Source organism: Miscanthus floridulus, chromosome 11, assembly GCF_019320115.1.
Source record: "Miscanthus floridulus cultivar M001 chromosome 11, ASM1932011v1, whole genome shotgun sequence".
In the NCBI taxonomy this organism is placed as follows: domain Eukaryota; kingdom Viridiplantae; phylum Streptophyta; class Magnoliopsida; order Poales; family Poaceae; genus Miscanthus; species Miscanthus floridulus.
The window spans coordinates 65,139,858-65,159,576 of NC_089590.1; the positions used below are offsets into that span (position 1 = coordinate 65,139,858).

At 50.8% G+C, this 19,719-nt stretch overlaps 2 protein-coding genes across 2 annotated transcripts; one reads left to right on the forward strand and one right to left on the reverse strand.

Annotated features, from left to right (window-relative positions):
- The first annotated feature begins 706 nt into the window (after positions 1 to 706).
- On the forward strand, positions 707 to 4,060 carry LOC136491025 (vicilin-like seed storage protein At2g18540). The gene is made up of 8 exons (XM_066487230.1): positions 707 to 1,387; positions 1,937 to 1,982; positions 2,103 to 2,152; positions 2,265 to 2,306; positions 2,399 to 2,509; positions 2,780 to 2,858; positions 3,623 to 3,694; positions 3,794 to 4,060. The coding sequence occupies exons 1-8, from the start codon at positions 828 to 830 to the stop codon at positions 3,842 to 3,844; spliced, it is 1,011 nt and encodes a 336-aa protein (XP_066343327.1). The 5' UTR covers positions 707 to 827; the 3' UTR covers positions 3,845 to 4,060.
- A 2,048-nt stretch (positions 4,061 to 6,108) lies between these two features.
- On the reverse strand, positions 6,109 to 9,114 carry LOC136494608 (sphingolipid delta(4)-desaturase DES1-like). Its single transcript, XM_066490770.1, has 2 exons — positions 8,730 to 9,114; positions 6,109 to 7,058 (listed from the first exon to the last, which is right to left on the reverse strand). Exons 1-2 carry the CDS (start codon positions 8,883 to 8,885, stop codon positions 6,237 to 6,239), a joined length of 978 nt encoding a protein of 325 aa, XP_066346867.1. The 5' UTR covers positions 8,886 to 9,114; the 3' UTR covers positions 6,109 to 6,236.
- Between the last annotated feature and the right edge of the window lie 10,605 nt (positions 9,115 to 19,719).

A 19,719-nucleotide genomic window follows, 5' to 3' on the forward strand; every position in this document is an offset into this window, starting at 1 on the left:
TTCGATGGTCTAATTATGGTAAAATTTTTATGGTGGGCTAATTATTGTATGCTTCAATTATAGTCAAAATTTCATATTTATTGGATCACGTATAACTTAGTTATAGATTTATTTACGTGTATACTTGTTAAAAAGTATTTATAAATCTGTAATTAAGTTATACGTGATTATGTAATTTTTACTATAGTTCAAGCATACAATAATTAATCTACCATAAAAATTTTACCATAATTAGACCATAGAAATTATAGTTATGAATTAATTATAGAAAAACATAAATATAAAGTTACAGTAAAAACTTTGTACTAAAGTATGCAATATTATATGTTTAATGTGTAGATTTACTCCTATGAAGTCCACAAAAATTAGGTTTTTCATTTTATAATTTTTCTATGATTTACTATGATTTTTTAAAGATTCAGTCGAAATATATAAAAAAGGAAAAGACAAAACCGTCTTTGAAAACTGCTTATAACGGAGGTAAAATGAACGGTTTTAAAAGTTTAGAGAAGTGTTTTACCCGGTTTTAGAGTTTAGGGAGAAAAAATAAACTTGGGTAAAAGTTGAAGAGGTAATATGGACTTTTAGCTAAAAATGCTATTACATGGGCCTGTAGGCCTTATCAGCTCATCCTTCCCTGCCAGGCCGACCCCGTGAGCCGTGGCCCGCCACCTGTAGCCTCGTCAAGCCCGTCCAGGCGTAGGCCACTTCGTGAGTTCGTCGGTTCGTCCCCAGGCGGACACCAGTTGCGGCACCGTCGCGAGCCGATCTGTGTCTCTCACTTGCCATCTCGCCTCCGCGGCGCGAAACCCTAGGTTCGCGACGCCATGGCTGCCTCTGGGTCGCCCCGTGATGGTCGAGGCGCCGAGGAGGACGAGGCGGCGCGCAGCGGCAGCAAGTCGCTAGACGCCGAATGTAACGACCGCTCAAATGGGAGCGGGGACCGGGACCACCGCGGCAAGTTGAAGCGGCGGGAGGAGGAGGAGAGCGAGAGCTCCGGAGAGGACTCCGGCGAGCGACGGAAACGGCGTAGAAAAGAGAAAGAGCGCCGGCGCCGGCGCCGCAGCCGCAGCGAGAGCTCGGGCTCGTCGTCAGAGTCGGAGTCCGAGTCGTCGTACTCGGGATCCAGCGTGGAGTCTGAGAGCGAGTCGGTGTTGGATTCGGAGGAGGAGAGGCGGCGGCGGCGGCGCAAGAGGAGGAAGGAGAGGGAGGAGGAGAGGAGACGGAGGAAGAAGGAGGAGAGGAGGAAGAGGAAGGAGAAGGAAAAGGAGAAGGAGAGGAGGAAGGAGAAGAAGAAGAGGAAGGAGGAGAAGAAGAATTTGGGGAAGAAGGGCGCAGTGACCAACTCGTGGGGGAAATATGGCATCATCCGTGAGGTCGATATGTGGTGAGTAGCTTCATTCCTAGTTTCAGGGTTTGGCATAAGACATGAATTGCTTGAGTTTTTCAGTTGTTATTTGTTATTTTTGTGCTACTAGATATAATTCAATCTGAAATGCGGAAATGACATCTCCAATTCCTGTAGCTTACTGAAAGCAAAGATGAAATATAATTCAATCGGAATATCTTAGATTGGATTGGAATGCATGAAACAGTAGCCTTATCACTGGAATGATAGTCTGGTAAGAGCTTATATTGCTCCTATTCTACTACTAGCTTTGAAGCAAAGTCTGCAAGCTCACCTTTTAAAGTTCATATTATGATACACTTAGAAAATTATACTTATGCTTCACCATCCAGTTCACTTAGCAATACTATACTAATACTGAGGGCATGTTATATGGGACTTTGCTAGCTTAATCCAACGTTCCAGCCAGCATCATGTAGTATCTTTCACTAAATGAGATGGGTTTGGACTCTAATTAATTAATCATATGAAGCACTAATGTTATTTCTACTACATTTCTTTGAATTAACTGTGCAATGTGTTTTGTAGGAGCAAGCGACCAGAGTTCACTGCATGGCTATCAGAAGTCAAGCAGGTATATTTCTTTCTGTTATTCTGTATGTGTTGATTTGTTGATGCACAGTGAGGGAGGCAGAGGTCTATGTGGATCCACGGCATTGTTCAATTTAGTTTTTTTTTGTTAATGTGAACCCAGGTTAATTTGGAGGCATTGTCAAATTGGGAAGAGAAGCAAATGTTCAAGGAGTAAGCTACTCTACTGTCATGAAATCGCTTCAATAATTGCAGACCTTGTCGTGAACTAAGAAAAGAAATAGCTACTGTATCATTGATGTTCCAAGGTGTGTCTGTATCTCAGATTCATGGAGGATCACAATACAGCCACTTTCCCGTCAAAAAAGTAATGGCTCTCGTCTTTTGGGTATAATAACTTTTATTAGATGACAGTTCAGGAAAAGGATTCATGATTTCACTCCTTATGTTCTCTTTCAGATATTATAATTTAGATGCTTATCATCTCAAAGCAATGGAGAAAGAGAAAAAGAAGGGTTTAAAGATGTCTGTGACAGAACGTACAGTATTTAATGATGAGGAACAGCGAAGGTACGTAAAAATGAAATTGTTCTGAAAAAAACATTTGTTGGTTTCCACAATACTGTCCATATACTTTTCTTAAAACATGGGTCATCAATAATGTTGTTAGTGTCTTTTCTAGAGCTATCAGTTTATGGTTTGTGGGCTATTATCTTTACACTAACCTTTTGCATGTTCTATGTAGGGAGTATTATGAAACTCTTGGATTTTAATTGGGTTTGGAGTTTTTCTGCATTGATTAGTTCCTTTTTACATTTTTTATTTGAAAAAATCATGCAGATTAGAATTGTTGAAGGAGCGTGAACGACGAAAGGAGGAAGAAGTGGAAGCTTTAAAACGCTCTATGCAAGCTGGACTGGTTAGATTATTTTTTTGTTTCTTTTGGCAGTTCTGATTTATCTTCTAGTCATCATATAAATTCTAGAATGCTCATGAATTATGTTTTCTGCCCTTGCTGAAAGTTTTTTTTTTCTTCTATTAGTAGTTTTAAGATAGTGGCCCAGTATTAAGTGTATATAGCCTATATATAGTTTTTCTAGTGCCATGCATATATTTGGCCAAAGAGCATAGCACATCATGGGAAGCAGTATGCAATGGACATGGAATGTGCAATGTGTTCGAAGTGATAGATTTACTAGTCAGCACATAACAGCCCTTTCATTGAATATGCATACGAAGACTTTGTAGTTGACATCTATTACTTGTGTCATTTTGTGCCACCAAGTTTGATTTCACAGGTGGCCTAATCGTACAAATGTACATTTTAATATCTTCTATTGTATCAGCCTCATATATTGTCCATTTACCTGAAATAAATGTAGTGGCAAGTAGTGCTTTGGACCTTACGTTGGAATACTTGAGTCCATGGTATCACAAGTTTATTTTCGTTTTCATATTCAGTCCTTGTTTTTTTTTTGGGTAATAGTCCTAATACATGTTCTAGTAAATATAATATGCATTATTTATCTATCTCTAGATTTTCTTAGATAATATCCCTAGCAGGGTATTTTTTTTGTGTATACATTGCGGAAGGAATAAGCCATGGCATGGTAATTGAAAGCAGAACTTGTTTCTTTCTGTCATCTAAGCTGTGTCTGTCTTCTGTGTTTTGCTCATTCTTAGGCTCAAGACATGAAGGAGCAGGCTCGTCTACGCGAAGAAATGAACTACCAATACAGGTTGGGCAATTTTCAGGTAGGTTCGCTCTTCCTAAACTTTGCAAGCCTTTGCAGTTAGAAGTTGATGGTTCAACACACACTCCTCTGACTTAAATCAATCATTTCCCGATATCAGGCTGCAGCTGCAATCCAGAAAAGATTGGATCCTGATGCTCCTTTGCAGTAATCGGCTGGTGGATAGCCCAATTCGCTGCAGTTGTTCCTTGGCTTTCCTGAACACTGTAGGACGACGAGCATACCTTAGCATGTTAAACTGCTGTCAGCTACTACAAAGTTTTTTTTTACATAGTGTGTCAGATGCTACTATTGTGTATTGTATCGGCAGAATTTTGAATTCCAGTTTCAAAGTTTGTTTCCCATGTTCCAACTACCTTCGTCATTCATCACACATTCACATGCAGTGTGCTATTCTGTTGCATTATTTTTGGACCTGCCCGACCGGCCGTCTCCAGCGTTGTCGTTGTGCACGGCCCACATGCAGAAACGGTAGCAGGTGTCAGCATGATGAATCAGGATCCATCTGGAGTTGTGGACTGACATTTTTTTTTCTTGAGCCACGAGGCAATCAAATCGTTCTGTAAACTTCTTGCGTTCGAAACGTTCCATCATCCTTCCTGTGTCCCTAATTTCAATATCATGGTATGTAAACAAAATCAATATCATGGTCTGAACTTTGGGCACCTAAGCACCTGATCGATACGTGTTTTTGTGTTCTCTTGATTTAAGTAACCGGTGGTTGCAATCATTCGTGAGTTGCAACAGATCAGTGTTCAGATTCTTTTATCAATAAGTATATTTTGAAAAAAAAAAAAAATTAGTGCCGATTGTTTCAGCGTTACCGGTTAGGAAGCAGGCTAACGACTAACAATCAGCGGTAATCGGTGATATAGATGGACATCCTGATTTCGGAAGCGTTGATAAGGTCAGGAAGCAGGAATCAAGGTAGGTTCAACGACGATAAGATGATGCGGACCCTATGTTGCTTTTACGAAGATGTAGAAACTCTCTGCAAATTTTTTCGGTGTGCGATGAACATCCAGACTCGAGAGTTCGTTGGCACACTCAGCCAAAGATCTATCTGCTATATAACAACTGAATTCGCCACCGGAAGAAAAGCATGAAGAGGATCACAACGAACGAACAGAAGTAAAATACTATGCATGCACATACAGACGATCTTCACACATCATGTATTCAAGTTGCTCAAATAAATAGATCCAACAAAAACCAAAAAAGCGCAATCTACCACAACTCAGAAAACCACGCAGAAATCCCATCCCATACAGACGCGGACGCCTAGGCCTAGCGCTTGATGCTGCTCCTGACCTTGCTCCACGCCTTCTTGCACGACTCGCCGGCCGCTTTGATGCCCTTCATCGCTGCGGTCTTGAGGTGCTTCAGCTCCTTGGTCCGCTCCTTCACCTGCTGATCGAACCCGCCCATCTCCTCGACTCCTTCGTTGCCCTCCGCTCCGCTCGCGCTCTCGTGGAGAAAGATGGGTGAGAAGGAAAAAAAAATGAAAGGCGGCGGCGTCGCTGACTTGTCGCGCGTTTGGATCGCACAGGGAGATGGCGACGGGGAGGAGGAGACTATATAAAAGGTAGCCCGGTGCGGTGTGCGGTGTGCGGGTGTGGTCGTGAAGTCGGGGCTGATCTGTAAAGCTCTGGAAATGAGTTGTGCGGCCGCGTCGGCGTTCGACGGAACGGTCAAGGGCGGCGGTTGACGTTTGAATCACGCGATTGGAGGGTGCGATGCGAAACAGTCTGTAGAATTGCCTAGCCATCGAGTGAGTGTCCTGAGGTACATGTGACTGACATGTGGGTCTGACGCATGCCTGTCGGTTCGTGCTAATTGCCCCAATTGTCCTTTCTAACCTTCTTCTAGGTTCTGTTTGTTACGAGAAAAAGCTTCTTCTGGAAAGCAAAAAGGCAGCGGTCGATGCTTCTTCTTCTTCTTTAAGATGAAAGGAAGCGCGTACGCTGGTCCTGTGAGACTTTCGGCGGATCCGTGTGGTTAGGTTTAAGCCTGGGCAAAGAATACATTTTCCCAACCGAAACGTTGGGTAAGGTGAGATTCCTATTGGCCGGTGCTGGTTTTTATGTTTGATCATCAGAGAAGTAATAACAACCTGGAACTGGAACGAACTCTGGGTGTGAACGCGCTCGTGCTGGGTTGGGTGGATTCATCGGCACGAAAAAACTCCATCGGCGGCGACGGCACACAGCGTCGTTTTCTCGGGCTCCCGGCGTCGTGGGCCCGCTCGGCGCACCGCCGAGACTGTTTTTTTTCCCCCTCGCGGATGGATCGGGTTAGCTCAGGATGAATCAGATTGATGCAACATTACCAAACGGAAACAGCTTCATAGATACATCTGGCACATGAAAAATCAGTCGCGAAAAGAGCTATTGATATCAAGTAACAGGTCGCGAAACGAGCTATATATTGATATATCAAGTAACAGGCTGTTCCAACGAATCGAAATGCTTGCAACAAACATAGGCATCATCTCCAGGAGTTCATAATACGTGACAAACAAAATTGATCCTACGAGGCTACAACTACGAGTCTTTCTTGGACGCCTTCCTCTTGATCCGGCTGAAAGGGCCGACCGTCTGGTCCATGATGTACATGTATATGACCTGGCTCCAGGACCTGTACGACTTGAGGCTGTCGTAGTACTCCGGCGCGGTCTCCTTCACCCTGTGCAGCCTGGTGCCGGGGATCCTGGGGAAGTCGTGGTGCTCGTTGTGGTACCCGACGTGCCACGCCATCAGGTTCAGGGGCCCGTAGTACGAGTACGTCTCCTGCTCCGGGCTGAACACGTAGTGCTCCGTGATGAAGTGGCCCGCCATGGGGTGCATGCCGCCGCCGACGAACGTGGAGAGGATCAGGTACGCGAGCGACTTCCAGCCGCACAGCCAGACGAGGCTGGCGTCAAGACCGGCCTGGACGGCCAGGTTGGTGAACTCCCACAGGCCCGGGGGCTTCGGCTTCAGGAAGACCGGCCGCAGCGCGTAGAAGAAGAGCTGGAGCACGACCCATATGGACTTGCTGACGGCGTTCCTCACGGCATGCGCCTCCGCTTGGCTCGGGATGTCCATGTCGATGCCGTCCACACCCTGGAACCGGTGGTGCTCCAGGTGGTACTTTTGGAACGTTATGGACATGGGGACGCCGATGGGGAGGTTTGCGAAGATGCCCAGCCAGCGATTGAGGGATGGGGTTGTGAAGGCAAGGTTGTGGCTCAGCTCATGGATAGCAAGGAACAGGTTGTGGTTTAGGAAGGAGCCGAAGAAGTAGGCCACCGTCAGTAGCTTCAACCAGCTGGCATCGCGGAGGAATGTAGCAGTCCATAGCTGAAGCGACACAACCAAAGCAATCTGCAAAAAACAGTTGAAATAACCATCAAAGCATGTCGCAGTTAAAACTTGATATGAGAAGTGATGGTTTCTGGCTGTAATATCTTAATAATGAAATTGGCAGAAGATTCTATGCTTAAATTGGGAATTCGGACCATACTGACCGTGTCATACAGGTATGCACAAACAACTTCAGCAGATACAACAGAACATATCAGTGCAAATAGGAGTACAACTTATTGCTCCAAAAAGTAAATTCAGCTTATGGGCAGGATGGCAGTAGCCCTTACGATTTTTTCTTACAAGGGGTATGAGATGTGCCTTGCCAGCTTGCCCAGCCAAAGTTAAAAGGCCAACGAAATAGTTGGTGGTGAAAGGGATATGACACCACCTTTGCACATGAAGCCAAAATTCAGCAAGGACTGACAACAAGATACTCTGATTCAAATGATTGCACAGAAAATGGTGCCGGGAATAGTAATTCAGTAAGGATGTGTCAATGTGCTTACAGATTCATGCCATATTCAAGTCATTCATCTTTTGATAATGGTCTCACATACTGGCATTAAAGTCTTAGTTGATTTACATTCCTCATTAATGACCTCAATAGGAAATGAAAAACACTTTTTCTTCATGCAGTTCTTAATTCCTATGGTTCTTCCCACAATCTCACCATGATAGAGGGTACCAAAGATATGTTTGCATCTTGTGGTTGATTTGAAATTACTGTCCTAAATTTGTCATACGAAACTGAGGGTGCAATATGATCAGAAGCAAGATATGTCATGGCCAAAGTTGGTGGGATTTGCCTACCCTTCAAGGAAGTAGCAGTAACTAGTTAGGGCCTAGGAGAATGAATCTCTTAATCGCTCCTGAAGTTATAATCTTGAAACAACCAGGAAGGTTTAATGCATGTCTTGAAAGGGAGTGCCGGTAGTCAATAAGAAGAAGCAACTGCCATTTCAGGAACCCTTTCAGGCTTAGAGTTACAGCTGGAACTGATTCAGGGCCAACAAGAAAGGTTCAGCAGGGCACAATAAAGTCGGCAGCTTATGCCACCTAGCCATATGCCATTAGGCTCATTATGGGAAACAATTCAAAAGATGATTTGACCGTATTCTTTGGTTACTACTTCATCTTGTTTGCACCATAAAACCCCATCTTAACAGTTAGCAGTTTGCAGGCACATCAAATTTGCAGTGACATAAGGAATACTAACCAGTTAGTCGAAGACAAGGCAAACAAAATTACAAAACAAGCAAGTAACAGAAGAAAATGTGAAAGTCCAAAGAATTGTGCCTGCAGTCTTCCTAACAAAGAAAAGCATATCTACAATCACTTCGTCATAGTGGTGGTTCCAGAGAATACCTCTAGCAATGTACCGTAAGCACCATAACCTGCACAATGCCAAACTAACCTCGCACTGAAACCGTAACAAACAGCACACCAATTCTGAATTCAGATATGCGTAGTAACTTTAGGGCTACCCAACTTTAATGGATCCAAACCGACTTGTATCTGTTCAGCAAACGCCAAACATCGTAAAAGGAAACAGCGTGAATCATACTTTCAGGCGAGCTCAAATCCTCGATCCTATATTCCTCATTGCACACACAGAAGCACACAAGAAGGAAAGAAAGAAAGAAAGAACAGATGCAAAGAGCAGAGCGTAAAGGAAGCAGATCACGGCACCTTGAGGAAGGCCCACGGATCCGGGCCGAAGAGTTCCTTGATCTGCGGGTACTTGGCCAGGATCTCCCGGCGGCGCGACGCGTGCGGCTCGTCCGTGTACGACCAGAAGAAGTCCGTTGCCATCACCCCTTCCTCCGCCTCCATCCCCGCGCCCATTGCTCCCCTCCCTCCCTCTGGCCCCGCGAATGGCGGTGGCTCGCGGACGCAGTGGCGATGGCACGGGGTGGAGCTGGCCGCTGGCGCCCGAATGCGGGTAGGTGGATTCGTCGCCTCCTTTTCACGCGGGCGGCGTGATCCTGTGTGCTATCTTTGATGAAAGTATCTACCGGCTATGGGTGGGCGTGGAGGCGTGCAGCGGCGGAGGGGGTGGGAGAGTTTCTATTTCGGGGAATCCGGAGGTGACGACGAGCATGAACGTGCCCTCGCTGGGGGAGAACGTGACGCGGAGCTGGCACTGTGGAGTCAACATGTCATTGAAGGCGATGGCCATGGGCCAGGAATAGTTTGGGCCTGAAGGCCATGTGAGGCCTAGGAAGAAAGGAAAACTGCCCCAGCCACGGGCCTCGTGGACCGACCTATTTTTAACTTTTCAGGACACCAAATGGTAAACAATCGAGCGACTTTTGAGAAATTGATTTGAGACTTCGTGCAATCTCCATATGTGCCGGCAAAGTTTTTTTTTAAGGTGCTCATAGAAGTAGGATTTGCGTACGTGTGTCTATAGAAGTGAGTGTGCGTGCGTGTTGAGCGTCTGTGTATGTACTTATGTAATCGCAAAAAACGAGATCCATTGGTCATAGGTGGGCGACACTAGCGTCCAAACATCCAGACGCGACATTTGTTCAGGCGCGGATCCAGCGCCTGCACTAGACACAGTGCCCGCGCTCGACGTAGCGCCCACGACCATCCCTACTCTAGACGTGGCGTCCATCTAGACAGAGCTTTCGCGCCCACGCTCGACTAAGCTCCCTCGCCCGCGCCGGTCTGAGCCCAAACTAGTCCACGAACCTAGTGATGGTGTAGGCGAGCAGTCGTTGATTCAGGAGCAGCGCGATGAGGACCCACTCCAGAGCCACATACAACAGCGTGGACGTGACCCTACGCATCCTCCGGTGGAGCGGTGCCGCCAACCTAACGACCGATGCCGCCAACTCTAGTGCTAGCTCTCTCTTTCTCGCTCGACCACCCTACATCTAAATCTACTTTTGCAACACTCAGATGAAAACAATTGCAATATACATCTGAAAACTAATGAAACATATATTTGGAACATACATTTGCAACATAGCCATTGAAACAAATGCAACATCCAGTTATAACACTTGTAACATACGTCTGAAAAAAGATGAAATATTTTGAACAAACTCTTGCACCATACGTGTATAGCCATTGCAACATGTGCAATATCCAGATCTATCTTTGCAACATCCATACGAAACAATTAAACTATACTTCTAAAACCTAGGTTTGCAACGCACGTTTTTTTGCGGTACATAACGCGGGCGCGTGGTGAATCGACGCGGTGGAGGCAGCCCACGGCCAAGGTGTGCGGGAGCAAGCAACTGTACGGAGGACAGAGCGCTAGACGCGTGGAGCGAGCAACGACACGAACGGGCGGGGTGCACGGAGCGGTCCGTCCGTCGGTCCGGACAACAAGCATTATCGTTGGTCATATCACATTGTCGGTGTTTCGTACAAGCACCGGCAAGTAAATTTATAGTAATGCGCGTTAGGCTCGGATGGTGCGCTAAAGGACACATGATTTATACTGGTTTGGGCGGAACGTCCCTACGTCCAGTTTGTTGCTGCTTGTGTTATTAGCACCGTGAACGGTCTGTAGTAAGGGATACAAACTGCCGAGAGAGGGACTGGTCCCAAGTCTCTGATCGAAGGATTGAAAGGTGGTCGAGAGCTTCGTAGCTGCTTGTGTGTATGAGTGCGTTCTATTGTTCGGTCCTATTTTTTCCGTCCCTTTGATGGAGGATGCGCATCCCCTTTTATAGATGAAGGGGCTGGCTTTACAAGGGTGAGGGCTCCAGGATGCGTACTCTACTTAGCCTTGGGGCTCATGTCTACCTGGTCAGGTCCCCCATTTTGATGAGTGCGAAGGAAGATAAGTGCTTATGATGTTGTCGATATCTCTGTAGGATGTCAGATTAGTCACAGCATGCTGCCCCCAGGGTATGGGCTGTAGTACAGTGGTTTTGACTTAGGAGCCTCCCCCCAGCCTTGCTCCATACGCCTTCTGGTTCCCATGATTCTTGTTGGGAGAATTCAGGGTCAGGGTTCGGTGTAGCGCCGTGGCCAAGGCCCTCTGACTGGGAGGACCTGAGGGGTTGGGAAGAGGGCCCCGCTCCCTCGAGTCCACAGCGCGGTGACGGAGTATCCGTCGTTCATGAAGATAGCAAATCCGTTCTTGGAGCGTAGCGGTTGTCGTATATCTTCGTTGGGTTCTGTGTCCTAGAGCTGAAGGCGGCGCCTACAACTCTACCGAGTGAGATGCACGCACCTGTAATACCTTTTGGGCTCAGCGGCGCCCGGAAGGGTCTAAAGCATCAGTCCTGTTGCTCCCTGGCAGTCTTTTTCCTGCCAGGGCGCAGGGTATGGTCGTTGGAGCCATGGTTGACCCGAACGTCTTGTCTCGTCCTGTACCCATCATTATGAGGGATAGATATCGATCAGGGCGAGGCTCGTTCTGGGCCATCGGGTGAGGCGGAGATCAATCCCTATCTCTTGGGCGAGACTAACCCTATCCCTCTGGGATCGGGCGAGGCGGAATCCATCCCTTAGCCTTCGGGCGAGACCGAGCCCGCCCTATAGGCGTCGGGCGAGACGGAGTTTAGCCTTGAGCCTTTGGGCGAGGCAGGGTTATCCCACAAAGGCGTCGGGTGAGGCTGACCCTGCCCCTCTGGGATCGGGCGAGACGGAACTCATCCCTTAGCCCTCGGGCGAGACCGAGCCCGCCCTCAAGGCATCGGGCGAGACGGAGTTTATCCCTCGGCCCTTGGGCGAGACCGAGCCCGTCCTAAAGGTGTCGGGCGAGGCGGAACCGAACTCCTGTTACTCGAACAAGGGATGACATGACGCCTTTATGCGTCCAGAAGTTTTTCATGTTTGGTGGTTATCGGTTTCACCTCCTGGGGTACCCTGGTATTAGGTCCCCGACAGTAGCCCCCGAGACTCTAGGTGATTCGTGTAGAACCGCCTGGAGGATGTTTTTGATTTCATCGAAGGTAATTTGCCGGAGGGTGCGCGCGAGCGCACCCGATGGGTGTAGCCCCCGAGCCTCCGGGTGACTCGAGTAGAGTTGCCCGGGGGGTTGTATTGGCCCCTTCGCGGGTAAGGCTGAAGGACTTAGTTTTTTATCAACTGGATGCTCTTCCGAGTGGGTCGTGGCGTCCCGTTCGCTGGGAACTGATTCGGGGCTGTCCTAACTGGTGCTTCTGCCCTTGATGACGGATCGTTCATGGATTCCTTCTTGGTTGGGCTGGTGGCGAGTTTCTAGGCCCTAGGTGGGCCAGAGAGAAAAAGAACAGGCCTTTGTGGCTTGCATTTCCCGAGTGGGTAGAGAGTCCGGATTCGCTTGGGGAAGGCGAACCGTCCGCCGAGATTTTTGGGGTGAGAGGATAGGGACTACGGGCGCGTGTCCCGCGACGTGACGTGGTGGCGCGCGTGGCAGGCCCGGAGATCAAGGCGGACGGTTGCCCTTCTCGCGTCCGTCGCCCCCTATAAAACCGCGGGGTTCGCCCCCAGGGTCTCGTATTTCGCTCCCCTTCCTTTGCGTTCTGAAACATCTGCCGCCAATCTTCCCAGCCTCTCGCGCCCGCATCGCCACTGTCGACCGGCCTGCGTTCGTGTTCCAGCTGCCGTTAAGCTCGCGCCTGCCCTTCCCCCCTACTACTTCAATGGAGTTGTGGGGTAGATCAAGCATCACCTCCCGGCATCTGGAGGGCCTCGTCCGCCGTGGCCTTCTCCGCCCACTGTCCGCCGTCCAGGAGTGGTTGCTTCCTAGCGACGAGGGTGGGCCGGTGCCGCCTGAAGGGTATGTCGTCTCTTTTGCCCTCTTCCATGAGCGGGGATTCGGGGTACCCGCGCATAGATTCCTTCGGGGGCTATTAGATTACTATGAGGTAGAGCTGCAGCATCTAACTCCCAATGGGATACAGCATATGGCAGCGTTTGTTGCCCTGTGCGAGGGTTTCCTGGGGATCGATCCCCATTTTGATCTGTGGCGGTATTTCTTTAGCGTTAGTCTATCGAAGAGGAAGATTGGGGGGAAAGAAGTGAACGCGCCGATGGGGTGTGCCAGCATTCATCTGCGCCATACCCGGTCGAAGGGTTACCCGTACATGCGTCTAGCTACATCCAACAAGGAATGGCATTCGCAGTGGTTTTATCTTAGGGATGATGTGAGTGCCACCCTACCGAAGTACACCGGACGTCTTATTGTGGATGCTCCGGCGTCGTGGGGCTGGGGCGTCCAGTCTAAAGACAAGAAGCACATCTCCGACCTTCTCTCCACCCTCCATGCCCTGAAGGGTCAGGGTGTAAAGGGGTCAGGGATTATCGGTGCCTACCACGCGAGGAGGGTGGCACCACTGATGGCGCGTGTGCTTCCCCTGCATCGGATGATGCCCGCGATATCGTTCGAGGGGACGGTGCTCGTTGACGAGGCGCTCCCTTATTCAGAAGTGGCGCAGCGTGTCAAGGAGGCGATGGAGCCAATGAAGGATTCTGCCGGCATGGTCCTCGACATCATGTATCCGGTGCCCGGGCATCCTCCAATGCGGCCGGAGCCTGGGTTCTTCGAATTCGTAAGCCCTCTTCTCCCGCACTCTTTTCTTTCTCCTGAATCTCCCCTTTTTTAATACTTGCTTTTGTGATGTTGGGGCTAGCCGAGGGGGCTAGTCTTCAAGGATAGTCCGGCTCCACTGCTAAAGGACAGGGCTGCGGCGGCGGCGAATCGACTCGCAGCCGAGCGGGACAAGAAAGCAAAGGAGGAGATGAAGAAGGCGAAACGACTGAAGCAGGAGGCACGGGATCGGGGAGAGGACGTGAGCAGTGAGGATGACGACGATGATGAGGATGACGACGACGACGACGAGGTAGCCGTCGACGTGGATTAGGGCGTCCTGGAGGATGAGGAGACGCTGACAAGTGGCCACCCACCCGTGCAGGGGCCCTTCGCTTTTCACGCAGAGGGAAGTGAATCGATGAGGTCAGTGGAGGCCGGCGAGTCTACCGTTTCGCACGGCGTGCCGGCCGAGGATCAGTGGACGGGGGACGCTGGGCTTGCTGCCGCCGACCTTGAGGCGATCGTGGAAGAGGGTAGCACCGGAGCCGCGCTCGGCTCTGATGCCGCGCCCTGCGAGGTGATGGAGGGGAGCAGCTCCGGTGCTGCGCCCCGCGAGACAATAGAGGGGGACGGCTTCGGTGCCACGCCCGACGAGATGATCCCCCCTGCTCTGGAGCAGGGGGTAGGCACGAAACGGTCCCGTCCGGACGAGTCAGGGCAGGGATCTGGGGATCCGTCCCCAAAACGCTTTCGCCGGCCGAGGACGTCAACGTAAGCTTTTGACTCCTCTGTTTTCATCCTTTTTTCATTTTTATTTTGACTTAACGGTTATTACCTTTGTGTAGGTTCTTGCGGACGGGTCACCCCCTGGGGCTAGCGCCCAAGAAGAGTCTCGCCCTTCAAGTGGGACAGACGGCGTCACCTGGAGCCACCCCTGTTTCGAGCAGGGGTGGTGCCAATGTCGGGGCCGCGTTGGCCGAACCGACGGCGTCCATGGTGGCTCCCACGCCCGCGGAGGTTATTGAGCGAGCGGTCTCTTCCGTGGCGGGCGTGGAACAGCCAGCCGAGGACCGCATACCGCCGGTGAAGGTGATCGTGACTGCGCCGAGCCTGGATCAGCCGGGCGCGGTCGTGGTGGCACCCGAGGGCGTGGTGCAATCCGCGCCGCCAGGCGCCCATGTGGATCCGCCCGTGGTGCCCAAAGCGGTCCAGACGGAGGAGGGTCCAGTCGGAGGGTCCTCGAGTGCGGCGGTGGTGCCGCACAGGGTCAGGAGGGAGCCACCACCGGCCCCTTTGTCGGGAGGAAGCCGCTCCCCTGCGCAGGGGGAGCCGCCACTCTAGTGGATGGCTGTTCAGGACCCGACATCAGCTCTTTTCTCGCTCGATGATCATTCCGAGAGCATGGAGCGGGAGGGTCTTGACATCGGGATCTCGACCATGCTGAACGCCCTGGACCAGGCCAGAGGAGCCCTTCGTGAGATCGTTATCCCTACCACTCAGGTATTTTCTGGACCTTCTTCTTTCTTCGTGTGTTCTTGTGTTCTTGCATTTCTGATATCAGTCCTCTTCCTCCTCAGATTCTTGTTGCTCGTAGCCAGAAAAAATCCCAATTCCTCCGTGAGCAGAAGGCGGAGCGGGATCGCCTCTCTGAGGAGGCCCGGCTGTGGGCAAACATGGCCGCCCAGCTTGCTATCATCCAGGAGCAGGAGGCCCAGGCGCGTCAGGATGCGGAGGAGGCGCACGGGATGTTCGAGGACCTGTCGGCGAGGTCTAAGCTAGATGGAGAGGAGATTGCCAGACTCAAAAAAGAGCGAGACGAGCTGCTGCAGAGGAATGTCGCGGCCAATGAGAAGGCCGGCGAAGTCCTGAAGGAGCTAGAGATGGAGTGGGACCTCCGGCGGAAGGCCGAGAGTAGGGCCACAGCCCTCCAGCAGAAGGTGGACGAGGACGTCGAGGTGGTCCGCTCTCTCCGAGCGGAGCTTGATGACGCGGTGAAAGGAAAGATGAGTGCTGAGAACGTCGCCACCAAGCTGGAGAAAGAGGCTGCCTATACGCGCGGGGCCCTTCAGGCTGAGAGCAATGAGCATGATCTTCTACAAGCTACGGTCGGGGTGGTCCTTGAAGCCCTGAATGTGACGGAGCCGGTGGAGACCAGCCCGCTCGCGGCTCGTGTCGGAGGTATCACGGCTCGGGTGGGCCAACTTGAGGAGAGTGCCTTTCACGCCGGGATTACCCAGGCCTTCACCGTCGCCCACGCCCATTATGAGAAGGAAATAAACCCGAGGGTGATGAGCGAAGGCTTTCCGTCCACCTACAAGGATGAAGAGCTGGAGGAAATGGAGAAGATGGTCGCTCCCCTTGCGAAGAACCTGGCAGACAGTCTGAAAGAAATGGTTCTCCCTTCGCGGGAGTAATTAATCGAACAATTTTGAGAACAGCTTATATGTAATATGTGGACAAGTGTCGGTACTTTTCGAGTCTGGACGCCTTTCGTGCTTTTGCGTCTTAATTTTGTTTTGTTTGATTTTTTGCGATTTCATTTTTTACGGTCTTACCAATATGTTCCCCTGAATTATGCCGCTGATTATAATGCGAGGAGATTGTTCCGAAAGAAGGAAAGGAGGTGGCCGTACCTTAACAGCCCCCGAGTAAGGTCCGACCCCCGCACCTGCTGGGGTCGGGTGTTACTGAGATCGAAATCGTGGTTCTGGTGATAATGGATGCCATCGCAATAATCCCCGCCCTGTCTTCCAACAGAAATCCCAACTGGGGACTCTATGGGCTCGGCAAGGTGGGGCCTTTGAACCTGTGTCCCTGCATTGTTTGGCCCGAGCCCCGAGCCCTGTTAGGGTCTGATAGGGTTTGGCCGTTAATTGCGTGTTACCCCGTCCTCGGTTTTTGCAATCGGAGGGGCTGAGTGAACGACACTTGCCTCGACGGCTTGAGTACCGCGCTCAACGAGCTCGCTAACGGGTACGTTCGTGCGGAATCCGGGTCTATCATTTGCTGATGGGGTCGGCAGAGCCCTCTGGTGGCACTCCACAACTTCTTAACCCACCTCCCGGCAGATGCCTGAGTCATTCGATAAGCTCAGGGGGCCCGATGGCCTCTCCTCGATGGAGATTCTGTGGGTTTGGCTCGAGGTTAGAATCGAACGAGAGAAGGTCGAGACGTCCCGGTTCGCTTCTGAGCGGGGTCGGGCAGGGCCGCTGGGGCTCATCTCAGTTATCTCTCCCTGGCTCTGTTCGGCGTGAGGCGGCCTCGAGCCCTTTGCGGGCCGACCTTCGAACCTCATCCTGTGGTTGCCTATATCGAATGAGGCGACAGCCGTTTCGTGGTGCGACACGAATCGTTGGGATGCAATTTTTTGCATATGAAATGTTTTGAATGCAAGATTTAATTGAAAATAAAGGCGGGGTCGGTAACGTTACCTTGGTGGTATGAGTGGCGGAAAGCTCCTACTGGATGGGTCCAGGCCCTGACGTTTGTGACGAGGTTGGAATAACCTGCGTAAGAATTGCTGTTCTTTGTTTTCGTGTCTCGGTGACGATCTGAGCCATTCGATTAACTTGGGCATCCTGACAGTTCTTCCCTTGGGGGAGACTCTGTAGGCGGACCCCTCCGATCCTTCTTTGAGAAGGCAGATGTCGAAACTAGAGACGCGAGGGGCGTTGAGTATGATTTTTCTGGTGAACAGAAACACCGTAGCTATCGGGGCGTAGGGTTTGCTAGTTCGTCCAGTTTTACTCAAAGCTTTCTGCCTGTATGTCGCACCCTTAGTTTCAAGCGTACGGAGGGGTCGGGTGAAGAGGATGTCTAGACTGGTAGTCATCCTCGGCAGCCCACTGTTCGCGTCCCTGCTATTTGACGGGGTTGGAATCTTGCGAACGAATTTTAACGCATAAAGTGAGAAAACTGAGAGGCTTATCTTTCTTTGGTCGTTCGTTCGTCGTGTCTTCTGGGCCAAACGGCCGACCCAGGAGATCTGAAAGGTCCCATCGTCGGGTCGTCCGTGGTCCTGCATGGGGGAGGCGAAAAGTTGTCTGCCTATGTGGGTGCCTTAATCGCCGCGTCCGGAGCGGGTCAGTGGCGGGCCATACCCAGGCAGTGTTCAGTTTGACCAAAGAGGGACGCCTCGTAGACCGGGGTTCGTCCCGTCACTTCTGGCGCGTCCCCTCAGATATCAATCAGCATTGATTACGTATTAAAAAAAAGGGAAAGGGAGAGGGTTTTTTGTCCGACCTTTCGCCTTTCCTTAGTTACAGCGCCTCCTCTTTAAATAGGGAGGGGGAGAGGAATTCTCATCCCACCTCCCCTTCTGCCTCCGAGCCGCTATCTCTCCTTCTTCTTCCTTTCCGCCGAACGCGTCCGTGCGTCGTGGCAGTTCCTGAGTGAGGAAGAGTAATGCCAGAGAGAGATAGAGAACTTACAACCTTGCTCGTGAGTCTGGTGCGTGATGTCGAGCCGGAGGTTATCCAACGTAGATGAGATGGTGCGCGCGGCCCTTGGTGAGGAGTCGCTGCTGCTGAAGGAAAAAAGGCGTCGGTGGGCGTCGTACGTCGTTGACTGCGCCGTCGTTCGCTGCGCTCCTCCCTTGGCGGGAGGCGTTTCCTACCCATACGCCGTTGTCAGGGTTATGGCTGGGGATGATGGCGTAGTCCCCAGACGCCATGGCGGTGGCGTTGCTGCCGGGGTTACGGCTGACGACGATGGCGTAGTCCCCGGACGCTCCGGTGGAGGCGTCGTAGATGGTGGCGCCTTCGAGGATCCAGCGAAGATGTCGCCGATGGAGAGCGTGGCACGGCGACCGCAGTAGACGAGCTGGCCCGTGTACACGCCCCGGACGTCACCGATGGAGAGTGCGGCGCGGCGACCGCAGTAGCACTTGTGGTAGAGCTGAGCCGAGACTGTAATGAAATAACGTTGTGGGGAAGCCCCCGAGTAAACAGTCCTTAGAGTATATTGTTACTTTTTGTAATGACATCGCTTTGTAAGTGGTGAATTTGTGCAAAAAATGAACAAAATTACATCCTTTGCTTATGGCAAGTCATTTTAACGCTTTCCAACTCTTCTCATGGTCTAAGTCATAGGAAACTAGGAACGTGGGTGAACTAATTCTAATTGAACTGGTGAGCAAAGAGGTTGCAGCCGCTGGGGCGTGGGTGTCTCGCAGTCCTACCAGTTGTGTTCAGAATTGGTTCCCAAGATCTTAGCCCTCGAGACTCGTTTACGAGGCGAATGGAAAACTTAGAGAATGTTTGCAAGTATAACACAGGGATTTTTTACAAGCGTAATACTTATATTACACATGACATATGTTACGATCACATGCCAGCCCCCGAGTGAGGTCTGACCCTTCGCGATTTGCAGGGGCCGGAAGTCACTAAGGATCGGGGTTCTGTTAAGACAAAAACTGATAAAGAAAAGTGTAAGCTTATTTTAAGGATAGAAACGACGTAGCTGCTCAATGTTCCAGGCGTTGGTGAAGACCTCGCCTTTGATGGTTTTCAACCGGTAGGCGCCTGGGCGAAGTATTTCCGCGACGATGTAGGGCCCTTCCCAGGGCGGGGAGAGTTTGTGATGATCCTTGTTGCTCTGCACAAGGCGAAGGACGAGGTCTCCGACGTTGAAGGCTCGACCCCGCACCCATCGGCTGTGGTACCGCCGTAACGCTTGCTGGTACTTGGCTGAACAGAGGAGGGCGATGTCGCGGGCCTTGTCCAGCTGGTCCATGGCGTCTTGGTGAGATGCCTCGGCTCCCTTTTCATCATATGCTCTGATTCTTGGTGCTCCATAGTCGAGGTCTGTCGGGAGAACGGCCTCGGAGCCATAGATCATGAAGAAGGGTGTGTAGCCGGTGGCCCGGCTAGGAGTCGTCCTTAGGCTCCAGAGCACAGCCGGGAGCTCAGCGAGCCAACGCGCGCCGAACTTGTTCAATCGGTTGAAAATTCTGGGTTTGAGGCCTTGAAGAAGCATGCCGTTTGCGCGCTCGACCTGTCCGTTCATCCGGGGGTGCGCGACGGCTACCCAATCAATTCGGATGTGTTGTTCATCACAGAAACGAATGAATTTCCTACCGGTGAACTGCGTGCCGTTGTCTGTAATGATGGAGTTTGGTACTCCAAAGCGATGGATGATGTCGAGAAAGAACAACACAGCTTGCTCGGATTTGATTGTGGATATTGGCCGAGCTTC

Coding starts and splice junctions, on each gene's coding strand:
- LOC136491025 (XM_066487230.1), top strand. CDS start 828: ATGGCTGCCTCTGGGTCGCCCCGTGATGGTCGAGGCGCCGAGGAGGAC. Junction 2,510..2,779: donor AATGATGAGGAACAGCGAAG/GTACGTAAAAAT, acceptor AAAATCATGCAG/ATTAGAATTGTTGAAGGAGC. Junction 2,859..3,622: donor GCTCTATGCAAGCTGGACTG/GTTAGATTATTT, acceptor GCTCATTCTTAG/GCTCAAGACATGAAGGAGCA.
- LOC136494608 (XM_066490770.1), bottom strand. CDS start 8,885: ATGGGCGCGGGGATGGAGGCGGAGGAAGGGGTGATGGCAACGGACTTC. Junction 7,059..8,729: donor ATCCGTGGGCCTTCCTCAAG/GTGCCGTGATCT, acceptor TGTTTTTTGCAG/ATTGCTTTGGTTGTGTCGCT.